This window comes from Triturus cristatus, chromosome 6, assembly GCF_964204655.1.
Source record: "Triturus cristatus chromosome 6, aTriCri1.1, whole genome shotgun sequence".
NCBI classification, from domain to species: Eukaryota; Metazoa; Chordata; class Amphibia; order Caudata; family Salamandridae; genus Triturus; species Triturus cristatus.
The window spans coordinates 1,769,607,451-1,769,625,843 of record NC_140589.1 but is presented as its reverse complement, the minus strand read 5'-3'; the positions used below and the strand labels follow the sequence as shown (position 1 = coordinate 1,769,625,843).

Sequence of the window (18,393 nt, the reverse complement as noted above, 5' to 3'; positions counted from 1 at the left end):
CAACAGCACACTTGAGGTAATACATACTAAAATAAACAGCATTAAAATATAAAAATAAATGCCATTCTAAGGTCAAGCTTCAAAATTGGCAGTCGGCAGAAAAAATCCTGGAAAAACCCCAATACCTTAGCTGTCAGAAGTATGCTGTGGTTGGAGGTTCTCTGCTGCTCTGTAGTCCCAATGATACAAGAGAGAAGAGAAAAAGGCTTAATGTACTTCGAAGGGAAACAATAAGTGGTCTGGTTATGTTGGGTTTGATTCTGTGAGGTACCTACAGTAATAAATGCGGGAAGCCAAACCTCATTTCAGATAGGTGGGAATTTGGTGTCTAATGTGTGGATGTTCCAGTCGTGTTCCTGTGTTTGGGTCTGTAATTGCCTTGTCGTGCTGCACACATATATTTTATGAAATAGTCATTGGATTGTGTAGATTACATGTGTTCTTTTTCAGTTAACCCATCCACAGATTATGTGTCTATAGCTAATGGTAAAATTAAGGTAATTTACTTTATCCTCCAGTTTGCAAATGTAGTAGTTGTGGCATATATAAAATCCCCTGAGTTTGTCCATGAATGTTTAATTTGCTTCCCCTTGTCTTTGAAAAATTATATACACAGTTTAGTTTGAGATTTATTGCTCGTCTGTAGCCAATTTGGGTATATGAAAGGATTCTGCTCTGTATCGAGTGGTTGTTACTCAGTAGGTGCTTATGATTATGTAGTTTTCTCCTTATCAGGTGAAGGACGTTATTTGAGTTGGTGATGAGGAATCATATATATATATTTTTTTTTGGTTGAGTATTGAGGTGTGGCTTTCTGGAATAGTGCTGATCGGTCCATTTCAGATATTTCTGTCACTGCCTTTTCAAGGAATTATTGCTCGTAGCCTCTGTTTATGACCCGCAGATATATTTCCTGGGCTTTTGTGACATATGCTTTGTTTGCTGCAGCTTCTTTGGGCACAAAGGAGCTTACCCCTCGGAGTGTTTCTTATAATATTTTTTAGGAGGCAATTATCAGCATGTAGTATTGAGTTTGTTGTAGTCGCTTTAATGTCAATTTTGCTGTACATCTGGTTGTCCTCGGTATAGATGGTGGGGTCCAGGTAATCAACTTGTTGTTTGGAGATGTTGGAGGTGATTGAAATGACCCATGTTTTGGACGTCAGTTGGCCCACTTATTCTTCTAAGATTTTGAGGGGTCCATGCCAAATTACTAGAATATCATTTATGTAGCGTACTCCCATTACAGGTTTATTGAGGTATTGAAAGCATTCATTCAAAAGCCAATACTTTTCAACCTTGCCCATGAATATACCAGCTTAAGGTGGGTCAAATTGGGGCCCCATCATAGTCCCTTGGTTTTGCAGAAAGATTTCACTGTTCAATGTAAAGACATTATGGGTGAAGCAGAATTGGAACCCTTCTATGATCATCTGATTGCTTTCCCTAAAATCAGCTGATCTTGTTCACTGCTTCAATTCCATCTCTCTGTTTTATTGATGTGTATCGGCTAACCATATCGATAGTCACCAGAATGTAGTCCTTCTGCTAATCCAGATTCTCCAATTTTTGTAGTGCATCCTTTGTATCTCATAAATAGGAGGGTAGGTTTTTCATGAGAAGTTGGAGTTGGTGATATATAATCGCTTCCTTCTATGATTTATCTTCCTTTGCATGGAATTCCTGGGTCATGTATTTTTTATGAGTACTTATAGTGTGGCCATCACTGGATGTTGTATGAACAGGTACTGTCTTTCTTCATATTATAATAGATTGTTCTGGTACCAAGCTTCCAGATGTGTTGATAGCTTCTCTTGTATTCTGTGGGATTCCCTGGAAATTTCTCATAACACATAGTGATCTGTATCCATGTCTGGTTGATGACCAGTTGGTTAGAATGTTACTATTACACTATTGATAAGGTGTGTCTCCATGACTTCTCCATAAGCTGCAATCACCACAAGCAATTGGAAACTATAAAATCCTGACTACGGACAGGTCCCAATATCCAAATAAAGCACTAGGGAGATGTTTCAGCACCATGTATAAGCACCCACATCCTAGGGGAGCAAACCAGTAATTATTCTCCCTACAAGACATTTAGGAATCTCCGTCATATAACAAGCTCCGTTATGCACTTCTTTCCCTCACTCTCCCATTATTTCTACACATAGCACTAATCTAGAGTGCCTGTGCCCTAGTCAAGATGAAGAAGGAATACCTTTGAACATACCACACTTTATCATGCAGTGCATGTATATAAATCTAAAAAATTATAGACTTCATATACAACTATTAGAACCTCTTTATTTTAATATGTATGGTCTCAAGTGGGTTATCATAATCAACAACTAGTCCAAATTCGAGTGCAGTATTACAGCAGAATGCCATCCACTTTTATCACAAGGAGTTTGAAACTGGGAGCATTTGATGTAAATTACTGTAAATGATTGTCATCTACAGCCTTGAAAAAGCCCCAGGCCTGCGCACCAACATGGGGCAAAACACATATTAGCCGTTCCACTTCTATCCACTAATCTATTATCCCCATGGACAAAGAAGCAAGCAAAAGCACACTAATAAAATGCAGTTTTTTTTAACCCAGCAGAAAATGTATTTGTAAAACTAATTTTACATTTATTCAAATGAATATGTGAGTGAAACTTTGATTTTAAGTGATTTATTCATCACCTGTGATATAGTAGGTCCTACCCACTTTCTTGCTGATGCAGTTTCTCACCACTAATACCTGCTCCAAATAACCAGGTGTTTTCTGTGGCACAAAGATTTCAAGACCTTTACTTGTAAAATTGTAATGTAGCTCTGTGTCAAGTAAGCAGCCTTGCAAGGAAAACGGTTTGAGAGTTGTGTCCACTGCTTTCATAAAAAAGTTGAATTAAACATCAGGCATTGCTCCTATGGGCAGGAATAGTGCGTGGAGCTATCATGGCCCACAGTGAATTGTAGAAGGAGGATCAAAGAGCTCCTGGAAAAGTTGTGCCAAGAAGTTGGACAGTTCCAAGAGATGGTGCTCTTGAATTTTGCATCATGTCATGTTCATAAGCATACTCCCTTGTGGCTTCTAAAGTATCTATGAGCTTGAAAAAAGCATGTGCACAGACTCAATAAAAGTGGCAGTGTCTACAAGAACACTGCCTAGGCACAGCAGGCAAAGCTCAGATATAGTAATATTAGTTGCCAACACCCCTTTATTGAAATCTGCATCCTCATTCATTTTACACAATCATGAATCCTTTTAGTTAATTCTTTATTAGTATCTGGAAAAACCTTTTAGTGTTTAATATGCTAGATAGAGATCATGCGTCAAGTGTTACTTGCTTTACCATGTGTAGTGTAGTTTTGAGATTGATACACTGGATCATTACATTGTACATTGTAAACATATTGCTTTATCTTGTAGAAATAAAACCAACATTTCAAATCTCAGCTTTTCCAATTAAACTTATGATTTTTCTATCTATTCTTATTTCGCAATCAAAGAAAATATTTCATAACGTGTACATCTTTGAGGTATATGTTTTTCTGTTTCTGTGATTTGAACCTTGAAACAATAAAGTTCTTAGGTGGGCGTCCCTGTGTACCAGTAGTGATTAAATTTAAGTTGAAGTTGAAGTCCACAAACATCAAAAGGTTAAGAAAGATGATCTAAATAAGTTTATAAAAACACTATGATAATTGCCAGGTATTCTTTTCCAATAAAGTAACTTGTGTTGTATTTTTTTGTAATATTGTTCACACAAAAAAACATTTTTTATTGAAAAATAACACCTGATAAATATTGTAGTGCTGGCACATGCTTATTTACATAATACTTCAAGTAAGCACTTGGTTATCATACAGAATGTGTGCTATTAGTGTAGGATACCTTCTTATCCCTGCCAGATGCTGGATGCAGTGCACCCCATGCAAATAGAAGCTCTTCATGGAAGGTGGAATAATGCACCAAATAGCCTAGAGCTCTGAGAAATGCCCTGGGCTTATCTGCGGTGTGGTTGACTCTTTGGGATCAACCCAAGCAACTAATGACAGAAGGGGTCTGGCTGAAAGACCAGTGTGTATTTTCCAGGCCTAAAAATTGCACTTTTATATATAATTACTGAAATTAGGTAACAGAAGTTATTGTTGACAGGGGAATAATACGGAGTACTACAATGTCCTAACTAGGTGCTACTTTAACATTAACTCTCACTCATGCTGTCATGGGTGAAAGATGTAAATGCAGCATAACTAATTGACCTTTTTGATGAATCTTTAAGAGTTTGTTGATAGGTGACCCTTAAAAATATCATAATTGCACAGTTGTTTGGTTGTCTTTTTTATATGGGTATTTCTTTAAAGCATATGTGAGTAAGGACATTATTTTTGATTTGTTTTCTTCATGTGTTGTCCTATATCATTACATAACGATTATATGAAAGTTTATGGTTGTACCTGTGGTATTGTATTATACTGATTGACATTTTTCACAAGTAAAAGTACAATTGCTTCCATGTGTGTTCATTCTTGATTTAATTACTGATGACTTAGCTGGTCAAATTGTTTTGTTTCATGACCCTGTTTCTCCGAGGAAGATTAAATATAAGTCATGCCGCAGCATTCTGGACCACCTGAAGTCTATGAAGATTAAATACTGTAATCTCATTTGTAGTCTTGTGTACATCATGAAGGTTGTTTCCTCTATTTGCCTGTTGGAATAAGTAAGCTTGCAGCTGTAGCCAGCAGGTTTTTGCTTGCTTGGCTCAGTGATGGGAGTAACTTTCATTGGAAAGCATTGTCAGTCACTCTGAAATTAATCTGTCTCCAGCGTGTCTATTATTTGTTGCCTATTGATTGCAAGGGGCAGTTTTCTAAATGTTCCTGTGGTACTGAAAACTTTTATTTGATGTGGTTTGTTCTGAAGCTTGAGCATGTGGTATGTAGAATACCCACAAGTGCCTTCAATAATGTTTATTTAATTCATATTTTATTGCCTTTCTCATATTGCATAAATTTGTAAATATGTCGTGTGACTATGTGTAATTTTGTATTGTAATATAAACATAGTAAATAGAACTCACTAATAACTAACTGTACAGTGTGTTGTTCAGTACTGTCCCATACATCATACTTTTTTGTGAACAGGAACTTATGTTTGAGATGCTCCAGCTCCAATAATAATGTTCCCTAATATGCTTATGTTTCTAGGAGTTACGGCCTCACAATATCTTATACTGTAATACTTTGACTAAATTAAATTGAACTAGTACTGATTGCCATTTATTTTGCATTGTTTGTTATCTTGCTGATATTGAATAGGATAATTGAAAGGTTTTTACTAACCATTTAATATTTTACTTTTAGTCTATTGGAAACCATGTCTCATTACACAGATGAGCCGAGGTTCACCATAGAGCAGATAGACTTGCTGCAGCGGCTGCGACGCACTGGAATGACCAAACATGAAATGCTTCGTGCTTTGGAGACGCTAGACCGGCTTGATCATGAGCATAATGACAAGTTTGGAAGGAGGTCCAGCTATGGAAGAAGTTCATATGGCAACAGTATCAAAAATGTCCCAGCTTCTTCCTCTACAGCCACAGCTTCTACACAGACTCAACACTGTGGTATGTCCCCATCACCAAGCAACAGTTGTGACACTTCCCCTCAACCATGCACTACCAATCAGAATGGGAGGGAGATTAATGAGAGGCTGTCAACCTCCAATGGAAAGATGTCTCCCACTCGTTATCATACAAACAACATTGTTCCAAGATCCTACAGTTTTGAAGCTTCAGAAGAGGATCTTGATGTTGATGATAAAGTGGAAGAACTGATGAGGTTAGTTAAAACAAAACTTGTATATTACTGCGTAATACTGTCTGACAACTGGCCTCTTATCTAACTAGACTACATATTTTTTTATTTAGTACGAACAGTGGTTAATAAAACTAGCTTGTGGTCTAAATTAATTTCCCTCCTTGATATGTGATTTCCTGCTATCAACCTTAACTTTCTATTTAAAAAAATGTCTATGGCGGTTCTGTTAGTAAATCATTTTCTTGAAGCTTAAGACAGTGTTACTCATAGCCTCCCGAGCAACAGCATACAGCCACTCCTGATTATGTTGTTCTTTTGTATTGGGTGGGTTAGATTTTGAGGAATCTTTTTTTCTTAGTGCATTCTAATTGAGTAACAACTCTTAGACTAGTCAGGTTGGATTTCCAATTCCTCCTAATATTTGCACAAAGCTTTTCTTTCACTATTTAAATCTGTTGCCTGCGATCTCGTACATGCCCTTTATCCAGTATTTAGGTGAGGAAAATGGCATACATTTCTCTCTGAAGGCCTATAATATACCATGGGCTCTCACAGAAAAGAATCTTACTCTTCTTCGCTGGCGTCCGATTGGCTCACCACATTAAGGGGGTGATTACGATGGAGGGCGGACTCGAGTCCTCCTGCCACCATAGCGGTGACTGGGGCCGTCTGCGGTCCCGTACCATGGATTACGATTCAACCGCCACCATGGCGGTCGCATCCAGCCCATTTAACATTGCGGAGGGTGCTGCTGGCTGCAGCACCTGCCGCAATGCTAAAGAGCCATGTCATGCATTTCCTTGCTCTATGTGGCAGGCACTATGCGGTGCCTGCCACTTAGTGCAGGGAAATGTAGGGGGGTACCATGGGTACCCCCCAGTGCACCACCACCACCCCAAATACAAGGGGGGCCCGAAACTGGCCCCCGAAGTCAATCATTGAAATTTGGCGGATGGTGCCTGCTAGGCACCGCCACCATTTTCCACATGCCGGCCGGTCCACCGCGCAATCGGAACAATTGCCTGTGGAGGAACCGTGGTGGGTGGTCTTTGCAACCGCCTGGTAACTGAACGATTCCCACTGCAATCGTAATATGGCGGGGCCAAAAATTGCTGTCCGTTGGCGGAGGGCCCACCACCGCACGGTTGGTGATGGCGGAATCACCCCCTACGTTTTTTGCATTGGCCAGAAGAGATACAAATGATGTCTCTTTGTTTTTACTCTGGAATATCTGACAATGAAGCACTGTGGTTTGTGGTATCCAATCTCAGTTATATCTGCGTTCACTGAATTTAACTGAACATGAGTGATATCAAAGATTGTAGCCTGACTTGTCTTTCTGCGATCCATTAGATCTCGTTCAGATTCTATCACGGGCAGCTCAGATCCTTACACTTTAGTTCCAATTGGCTTACACTGTTTACCTTTGGAAACCCCCCAAAACTATTTTCAGTGTACCAAGGCTGTCTGTTCCACTGGAAAACACTGGAATGCATTATTAAATACTAATTCTGTTTCTCAGGAATTGGATTAGCTAGAAATATAATTAAGCAACTATATTTAATAGTTATTAAAAATTCAATTCAATTATGAAGTCTTATTTTTACTAAATATTACGGGAAGGTACCTTTTATAAATTTACCTTTTTCCTTCCCTGGAGTTACTGAAGACTAATCTTCATTTTGCTCTTCCACTTCTGCCCGCTAGTAATTAACATTTGAATAGGTGTTAATAAGTCTCCTCTGTCACAGTCCAATATTCGTTGACGCCTGGGCAGGGCCTTTCTTTTCTCTCCCCCATCTGGCAGGCTCCCATCACACAGTGGGTCTCTTTTGACATTATAGTGTCAAAGCCTGCCTGACAGGTCTGCTGGCTTTACATATAACACTTGGGGCACACTTCAAAGGATGGAAACAAAATGCCAAAACAATTCTTGTGTATCAACTGTCTGGATGCTGAAAAACTCTGCTTTGTTCTGTTAGATTTATGTTTCTGGGCATATTGGGACCCTTGGCTACTTCAACCTGCATTTTAGTTTTCGATGTGGGAGGACTCTAGGATTACACATATCCAGTCCTCAGAGCTCAAGGTTAGATGTTTGCCATCTTGAAAATGGCCAAAGTTGGTAGGGTTAGCCCCTGGAATATTTACCCCGTCGGTCAGGCCATGCCCAGGGGTCATTCCCCTCAACTAGCTGGAGCAAGGCATAGATCAGGCATGTTAAACCTAAAGGAACCGAACAAGAGGCTTTTTCCTGCAACTGCCCAGCTGATCAGTAGCAACTAGACTTGGACTGAAACCTCCTGTTGGCCTCTGTCTGCCACCCTGTGAGTTTCTAAGGTCCTTGGGTTGCTTTAGAAGTATACTCCTGTGGTAGATTGGGACATTAAGGACTAAAGTCAGAAGGTAAAATCTTTGACCAGGACGAACCTGGTTAGTGTATCCAACCCTCGTTCCATCATGATCGGCGTCCGATTGCACCCAAGTCCTGTTCTGTCGCAACCTTTGACTGTCATTGGCACTTTGTGCTTCTTGGCGTTATTTATAATTAAAACTTTTAAAATTCTAATCTCCAGTTCCTCTTGTTGAATTTTTAGATCAAGCCTGGTCCGCGCATGCGCTGCTCTGCGAGGCATGCTGTATTCAGGTAGGGACTTGAAGCTTCGCCCTTTTTTTCTCATTGGTTTGTATTCTTAGTGTGAGAACAGAGAGACCAGCTTTTGGTAGGCTACCTAACAGGGCATGTGATTCTGCTACCTGTGAAGTAGAATCATCTAAACATTTAGTGCTTGTCGTATTGCTTAAAGTTATCCTCTTCAAAGGTTTCCTGCACTGAAGCACAAGTGGCAGAATATGTTTGTTTAGTACCCACCACTGGCTTTGCAGAGCCGTCTTTACACACTCCTGTACTCATGAATTGGTAAAACATTAGGAGTTTGTGGAACATTTTGAGTGTATTGCAAAAATTCCTGCATGCGGACTGTAGGATCATATTCAAATTTTATGTCAAAAGCATTTTAAAGAAGAGGGTGACGGCACCCAGCGCAGGTGTAAAGCACAAGCATTTAGAATACTCAATTTTGTCACTGCCTGTAATGTAGGTTTAAGGGAAACTATATTGATCTGTTTCCCATGTGCCAAAGGGTGCTCTTTTAACATGCCATCTGCAGCACAGTAAGAGTTTTTTTCTGTATGTGTAATGCTCCCCTCAGCAGGGTTCAGATACGATCTGTAAGCTACAGTAGTTGCCTGATCTTCATTGTAATCTACACAAGTATAGCCTTAGGTACTATGAACAACTCTAAATATTATATTTTATTATCCCTAGTCTGTAAATATTGGTCTCTAACATGTCTGCTTCCAGTCCGTGTAAGATAGATGTTTGCTCTTTTTTCCAATGTTTTCAGAAAACAACTGACAAAATCATACAAGGACTACACTCGCTTAACATATTATGGCAAGTAACCTCTCCCGAAATTAATAAATCCCATCAGGGCTTGTACTTTTCTTAACATGTTTGCAATGAAGTAAGGAGCCTACCTTTACCCTAACTGGATAGCTTGTATACGAGAAAGGTTACATTTAAGTACGTAATTTTGGATTTTTAAAAAATGTATTTGATACCCTACTGTCACTATTCCAGGTGTTCAGTCAAGTCACCATCTGTATGTGTCATCTGTATATGTTATCACCTCGAGATCTACTTGTAAAGTTATGCGTTTCCTACAAATATAGTAAGGCTGTGTATTTGCATCAACAAAACTTCATAATACAGAGACTGAGTCTTCTTATATAATCAGTAAATGTTGGTTTGCTTGGCTACCTCAAAGTACCACATCTAAACCCCAAACCCTACAGAGTTATAGATGTATTATTGTTATAAGCATTATTAGAATGCTGCATAATACAAACAATTCAACCACGTTAATTGTTCATAATATTATTAAGGTTACTCCTATGTACCACTAGTTCATCTACGCTAAAGAGAACGTGTCAGGAGTACCCTGTTGGAGTGACTTGACCCCATACGTTGGTCCTCTATGTCAAGAAGCCAGCCTCTGTGCATTAACAGATGCATCTGTCCGAGTGTGCATGCCTGCACACTCTTCTCGCACATCTATTTTCCTTCCCAGGATGAAGGTTGGGGACAACGGAACTGCATCTCAATCACAGCTCACAGCAGCATTTCATGATGACTCTGGCACGAAATGAACCTCTGATCAAATTCAGCATAGACGCTGTGTAAATAGTAAAATGTCAAGTTTATCCCATTGTGCCAGAGGTGCAAAACATCTTTAATTAGTCTGGTGAGAAATAGTAATCTGCTAAGAGCAAAATTAAAATCAAACAAGGCATTGTAATCTAAATCATACAACCCTTGAACTAAATGTGCAGGTAACAGTGTCTACCAGGAATAAGTGTGTGCATGGCACATTCTCACATTAGAGAAAACACTTGCAAACCACCATTAGAAAAAGATGCTAAATTAAAACGAGAATCTAAAATGAAGACTATATGTAAATCCTACAACACCCTCCCCTTCGTTGGAGAGCCGACTCATAAAAAATAAGCAATAGCAATGACTATATCTAAAAAAAAAGCCTTGCATTTTACATGAAAACACTTTTAACAGCATAAGCAGATGCAGAAAGCTATATAAAATAGCAAATTAAAAAAAGCCCAAACTACTAAAAAATGAAGAAGAATTTAATAAAATCAAAAAGCCAATTAAAGAGTCTAGGAGACATCCAAATTGAAATATGGCATCTCCATAATGTCCATATCGATCTCCAGGGTGTCGTCGGAGCCCAAGATTGAACCCGTATCCTCAGACAACACATCAACAAGGACCCGAAGAACAGGATCTAAAGGACAAAGAGAGTCACCTCCAGTCCATTCAACATAAGTCGAAGACAACAGTGGCAGGAGTGCAGCCACCGTAGAGGAAGCAGATGCCAGGAAACCTAAATTCGAAGGAGCATCCAGCATTGGCAAAGGTGCTTGCAGCAAAGGGAACAGAGTCACTAGACAACACAACTGATGCAACTGCAAATGACATACAAGTTGATTTATGTCCGAAGACTGGAACAACTGCATAGCAAGGCACAATTTAAGAGCACACTCGAAAGAGCACTATAGGAAGTGAAACACAGGCTGCAGTCTCTGAAACCACAGGGGTCAGAAGGACAGAGACCAGTTCCCATTCAGTTCCAATAACAAGGTCTCTCCAAAATACTGCCACATGCATTCACTACACAGGAGGACCTATGGCAGTTCCATTACAATCAGGCCTTGTTGTGGGAAATCATTGCGGAGCAACAATAATAGAACGAAAATAGCAACAAGAAGAAATAGCACTATCGGAATGCCTTCAAAAATGCTTGAAAACAATGGATGTACAAAAGACGGGATAACTCCAAGCACAGTCAGAAAAGCAGAAACAAATCCAGACCCCAACACTTTAGAAAAAAGTCTGTGCCTCCAGCGGTTAGAAGCATTGAAAATATGGTTTACCACCTCACAGAAATGCTGCTGTAATTCAGGCTGCAATAGTGATTGTTCCTCCGACAAGGAACGAGCCACTTAGAGATCAAAAGTTGCCCAGGCAGATGTTAAAGTGACATCTCTTTGAAACAAGGCTTTCAGTCTGCTTAATTTTTCAAAATTAATTTGCGAAATAGGGACCTTCTGCCACAAAGTAACTTCCCCCCAAAAATGTGTGTGAGGATATAAGATATTCATACAGAAAGTCACAACCGTAGAAACAGTGACTACATAGGGGGTACCTGATTTCATCCCACAGTAACTCTAATCACTTAAAAGTAAGTAGCGTCCATTGGAAGGCAACACAAATTTGGGCTTGATTAACTTTATGTTACCACCCTTTAAATAAAACAAAAGTTAGCCATGGGCGCATTAGAGACTCCATGGAGTCTTAACACTTTACAGATGAAGGAGGGACCCAAAGAAGTTCTAAGCTCATGTGAACTAACAAAAACCTCTTTGTTCTCGTGTATGCATCTGTACTGAAAAGGGTGAAACCAAGCTTCATGTAAAAAACATCTACTTATTTCCCCATAACTACCCACTGAAAAATATCTAAGGCGTGACATGAAATGAAACAATGAAATAAGAGGAGTAATGAAGTAGTGGAAAAGTCAGACGGTTGATGGAGTTTCCGCAGCAGCAAAAGGCAACTTTTCTAAACGTTCTCTATTAAGCATATTGTGTGTTGCTTCCTCCCTAGTGATAATTTTCTTCATATGTTTCAAATTATAAGGCATGAAGAATTCAGTTGCATTCAAATATTTCTATTGCACTTGATTTGATTTCAAAACCTGCAATGTCCAGCTCAATTGTAAAATTGATTTTTTGTATGATATCAAATGCAGGTGAAACAATATTATTGAATGAATAAAAATGTGTTGACTGTGTGGTCATCCTGTTACCGACAACTGCCACAGCCTTTTCCAAATTTTACTTATCAATTTGTCGCAGTGTCTTGTTGAGAAATTTTCCATATTTCATTATAAGTGGCATATATAAAACTTTTAGAACATGGATATCTAGAACCCAATGAGGGATAAATGGTCTTTAACTGCTGTTACTGTGGAATGTTCCAACCATTGCTGGCATGATTTTCCTACGCTTTAGGTAGTAACTACACCAAAGTATTTTAACTGAATATACTGGGGGTCCGGCCTGCTTGTTGTAATCCTCTTGGAAGAGTTTAAAAAAATGGGCATTGCAGTCATTGATATCAATGGGTTATATTAACTACCCACCTGAACTAGAAAATGACTAATAGCATGTTCCATTTTGCACCATTTCATTGATCTGTTCTTCTGTGAAATTATTAAACTATTGCCAGGTACCACATTTTGCAACACAGGGAAAGCTTAGTGTTTTTACATTAGCAGTGTCCAAACCCAGACACATGGTCTTTTGTACTGTTTTGTATTAAAAGATTATTTGGCGAGGGTGCAGACAAGCCCTAAATAAGGTATCAGTGCCCTGGACCTGCCAGTCTCATGTACTCTATACGGATTAAAGCTCAGTATTGCACTTTCAATATTCATAACCCTTTAGGGCCAGTTGTCAAACAAATGAATTGGACTAAACCAATTTTGTTAGCGTGAGCATATTTTTCTTCGGTAAACTTATAGTAATATGAAGCCAGATCTTTTGGGACAGAAAAATAAGGGAGCTTCTTTAAATATGATTTAGAACTACCCACAAGTGGTGTCAGGCAGTGTCCCCGCTGTGTATAATTAAAAACAACACATGCAGTGCTAGCTCTATGTAAATAGTGATGTACATAATGATGGCAGCAAACCATTTCACTATAATTTGCAGAATTCAAATGCAAATCCTAATTTTCAACTACAGTGCATTATTGTAAATCAGATAGCATATTTGTAACAGTCATAACATCCCATCCATCAGAAATGGAACCTGGGGTAATAGGTCCTCCATAGCAACTTTAAAGCATGTGGAAAGTGCAATGTTTCTGTTGGACCAAAAGTGTCACAGAGAACTTTATCCCAAACAATACCATAATGGAGAGGAAATGCAGTGTCATGTTGTCACATTATAGGGCCAAATAGAAACACCACCATTTTACATGCTCACATTTTTAAGTTGCCTTCTTTTCTTAGACACAATGACATTTGACACACATTTGCTTTCCTGCCAATGCAGGATAATATTTTCTGAAATAGCTTTGCTTAAATTTCCACTTCATAGGCATATTATCAAATAACATGAACATTCTGTACAAGGGCTAAGTACACTTTTCAAAATGTTGTTTGTTATTGTCCGTTCGGCGACTGAGTTGTCACAATAGAATCAACAATAGCTGCCTGCCTGGGACTTTAGCATGGTAACATGGGTGATGTTTATTATATAATAGGAGGACTATTTCGCTGGCACTGAGAGGTCGCCACATGCCGGAATTCCAGCCTAACTTATTCCTGTTTACCTTTTGCTAGGGATCATGCCGAGCTCCCCACCAAGACCAAGCCACTCTTATGACACTTACCGATAGGTAACGGGGGAGTTAGATTGCCCTACATGGATTTGGCAGATTCACCCACCCGAGGCACACTAAGATAGATAGCGCTAGGTAGGAGTAAATATAACAGTATTTATATGCTTGCATATATTCTCTATAAACAGCACAATGGTTGAATTATTCATCTTCTTTATCATTCTTGTATTGCTGATCACGCAATTCTGTTTCTTTTATTGATTATTTCAGGCACATATTTTACTCAAGAATCACAATGCTTCAGTAAACATTGAAATGTTGTGTTGTGTATTTCTTGTGTATCTCTCTGGGTATGCATGAGATACCAAACAAAAATGTTCTACATCTTTTACCACGATTTCCTTGGGGAGTCGGGGTGTCATGCTCTGAGGTTGCAAATTCCACCTGTTACCTTTACTGGTTAGGGGTACAGATGGTGCACTGCGAGCTAGTAGGACTAAGGCCATCATATCCTGATGGCGTGCATAGAATTAGTCTTGCACAGTTTTGATTTTTATGTTGTTCACAGGAGTGTGGAATTTATTAAAATATCTACTTGTCCATGCAGCGGATTGCTTCATAAAATTTACTTGTCCTGTTACAAAATCCACTTGTCCCTTTTGTGCCATGTAATGCGGTGACAAATTATGGCAGCAATCTCATTATATAAGAGCTCTGATATAGCCTCTCTGATTATGCCTGGGCGCATGCCATAGTAGAGTTTGAATACTAGTAATTCCCTTTTGTTGCCACGTTTCCGCAGATCTACATACTGGGACTGAAGATAGTGGTAAGCAAAAGTTCCATGACTGGAATGCCCTTTTGAGTCTGTTCAAACCTACTAACTTGCATGTTTTAAGGGTTTTTACCAGCTCTTCTCTAATCTTTTTCAATACTGAGAAAGATTGGAAATTTCCGCATGACAATGGCAGACATAAAACTTCTTCCAGGGTTGGGAAAAAAGTGGTTGGAGGGAAAGTGAACTTGCAAACACTCAGATTTTCACATGAGCAAATCTACACATGCACATTTGCTCATGCTAAAATGCAGTTCACAAATATTTTCTAGGAGTACCATTTTTTGGCCTACTTTTGTAAATTCTTGTGAATTCACCAAAGCTGTCTATCTGCACTTAATGCAAGGGCATATACCATGGGTGCACTTTTGAGACTTTCTTTAATCATTGGGCACCCTAACTTAGATCTGGCGTTAACCATGACGTTTTGTGTTTATTGAACTTCTGTCTCTCTGTCTATTTGCAGGCTTTACTGTGAGTAACAGCATTCTGCTCTTTCACAAAGAGCTTATCAGCACACAAAGTAGTTTTGTTCCGTGCCTGAAATTACTGTGGCAATGTGTGCTTTTGAGTGCAAAAACTATTTTTGCTTTTGCCAATGTTTGTTATAACATTGAGGGCCAGGCAGTTCCCATACCAAAACGGTTTTACAAAAATGATGCAAAAACGAGTCATACATTGACGAAATCAAAAGGCAAACCACCAATTTCAGAGCCACTGTGCTTGTTTATTTTGATGTTTCCCATATTCTTATTAAAACTGGTTACACTGATTTTCCATTATGAATAATTTTGGGAAATACTAGCATAAATCAACACGTTTTACTAAATGATGCTGCAAAGAAACGGTACCTAAATGTTTACAGTAGTTAAGCAAAATGTTTTTACTTACATTTTTTGTGAAAACTTTATTTTGAAAGCAAAGAATCATCAATCTTGCTTTCAATTTTCTGCAAATATTTGCATCTAATCGGAGAACATTCTGGGAGCATTATACATAGCCTCATATTTCTAAACTTTTGAAACTTATGTACACATTTTTATACTGGGGGACACTGTCAGTAGTGCAGTCAGAGCATACATTTACTTAGAGAGCTCACCCTTATAATAAAGGCTTTACATTAATGAACCATTAATACAAGTTTGAACAGCATTACCACTTGGACACAAAAATGACCTTACTGCAGACAATGTCCTTCCCTGGTCTATAATATGGTATGTAAACTGGCAGGCATAGGGTTTGTGCTGTAGGTGGTTGGGCTTACTTGTCCTAAGGACAAAATACACATGATATCTTGTTGCCCTTGAACCCAAACAATATGTCCTGGGCGTCAGGCTATATGAATTCCACTTCCCTGTGTCCAAGAAAAACACAGAACATATAAGCCGTACAACAGCATTAATGTTCACCAGGGACAAGTCTCTTTGGACCTTATGTGATGAAGAATGGGGTGTAAGCACCTCAGCTACTAATTCTGAGGAAGTATAATCTGGGAGATAGTGTTCTTTCAATAGTAGAAAGAACAACTGTATTAAATACAATACAGAGGAAGGGACAAAGTAGTGAAAGAAAAATCCAGCAGAAAGACCATGGAGGAATCAGCCAAGTCTGTTTTAGCTAAAAGAATAGTGCAATTGCACCACGCACAGAGGTATGCGAAGAGTCAGAAGAAAACTCACCAATGTTTACAAAATACCCAGAAGCAGTCAATGTAAAAACAGGAACCTCAGCATGCAAAAAAGACCCTCCAAAGGTGGTTGATTACATATGGTTTCATTGCAAGGAGCAGCAGTGGAAAATGTCAAACTCATGTTAAAAACATCCTATGGTTTCATCATTAACTAGTTCGATTGAAAGTTCAGCATCTGAAGGTCTCAGCCATGGAGACGCATCATTAGGAATGCTTATTTCTTTTAGGGAATTTCATGCAGAGTAGTGAGAGGTGACAAGTAACTACTCAGAAACCATTGTGTCCTACTATGGAGAACTGGCCATGTGGTCACAGTTCGAAGTACCTTTTTGTTTTGAAGCATATTTTAATTTGTATTTTGTATTAAGCACGAATACATACCCCATTCATGTGTTTTCTGTATTTCAGTTACAATTATAGACATTGTATGAAACTGCGGAACATTATACTGCTAGAAATTCACTTGGTAATTGGCCAACTTCTTGCTAATACATTAATATATCCTATAACAATTCTTATGTACATGGCCTACCCCTAAGAGTGTTCTTATCCACTCCGCTATGGAATTAAATTCTATTTAGACACTGTTAGGCAGGTATCAGTCCATTCCATCAGGTCACAACATTTTTTTGCATGCTTATATAGGAAAGAAACAATAACTACAAACACTAACTGAAATGTATGCCAAACGGTGTATGTGGCTAAGTGTATGTGTCTTACTTGGGGTACTCTGACTACTGTGCCTCATTGTGTGTGCCCGAATGAGCTACTACGGCCCCCCGGTCCACTCTGTTATCCTATGGTCTTCCAACATCTCATGGTTAATTTAAAGATAATTTTACAGTTCAAAATCATGTTCGAACCTATTCTCTCGCTGTTGGGACCGGAGCATTGCAGCCCTATGTGTCTTGTTGTCCTATCCATTTTCGCTCTCTTCTTCCTCTCCACTAGTTTGTGCGGGTTTCTCCCACATTGCCAATGCCTCCTTCCATAGCTCCGCTATAGGGCGTTGCCTCATTCCACTAGCCTCCTCCCATTGTATCGCTCTCTCCTCGGCCCCATCCCAATTAATCACATTTCGGTTTCAACCTGCCACTTTGAGTCCCGCAGCTGACTTCCATTCCAATGCAATTCTCGGCCTGGCCAGTCCCAAGGCCAGGTCTATCAGTCTATTTCCGAACTTACGCTTGTGCGGTCAGGGGAAAAAAGTCCCAGGAGGCATATCCGTACTGTGAGGGCCAGCTCCCTCCCCAGAGCATCCTTAATTTTCGCTAGGACTGCTTCCCGTAATTCATGCATCAACTCACATTCCCATGTTATATGAAGGAAGTCTGCGTCCGGTTGGGTTCACCTTGGGCACTTACGCACCTCCCCTCCATATGTAACGTTAAGGTGGTGGGACGCCATGTGTATAACATTTAATTGTATGTATTTCAGGCGGGTGTTACGGAATATCCTCTTTGGGTACTGCAGTATTTTCCCCCACTCTGCGTCTGATAGTTCCCCACCCACAACCTTCTCCCACCACCACAAGTTAGTCAAAGGGTCGAGCGATGCCCATTACAGTGTAGCGTAAAACCACTGCCCCGCGGAGCCAAGCGTGAGCAGTGCATGCAGCACTGGGTGGGTACCAGGTTCTTCCCTTCCCTTTTCCCACAGCTGCCCAAAGGCGCGGGTCAATACCTCATATTGCGGGAACTTCCCCAGGGGAAAGCTGCTATCCTGCACTAGTTCCCGGAAAGGTATGTTATCAGAAAAGCAGTCCCCCACGTTCTCCAACCCCACTGCAGTCCAGGGCACCAGTTGTTCGGGCGAAAAAGTTGTCCGAGGTATCCCGTGCGGGAGGCCCACCAGTGGCAACAGTGGGGAGAACCTTAGGGATCCCTGTACTTTAGTGAGGCATCTTTTCCTTTTCTGGAAGACTGTGAATTGTAGCATCGAGCGGTACGGGACAGTAATGAATGAGTTCAATAGTTTGGCCTAGAGTAAGTCAGGTAAGCGCCAGGTTCCGACAGATATACACCCTCTTTATTTACTTCCTCTAACCACTGTGCTAACCAT

The 18,393-nt window shown here is 39.7% G+C and overlaps 1 protein-coding gene across 12 annotated transcripts in view; it reads left to right on the top strand.

Annotated features, from left to right (window-relative positions):
* The window catches only part of HMBOX1 (homeobox containing 1), a 395,810-nt gene that overhangs the window by 220,007 nt on the left and 157,410 nt on the right, over nt 1-18,393 (top strand). For all 12 annotated transcript variants that reach the window (XM_085613049.1, XM_085613045.1, XM_085613053.1 and 9 more), the window contains one exon: nt 5,362-5,838. In XM_085613049.1, the coding sequence (XP_085469175.1) occupies nt 5,362-5,838 (477 nt within the window). The remainder of the gene's footprint in view (nt 1-5,361; nt 5,839-18,393) is intronic.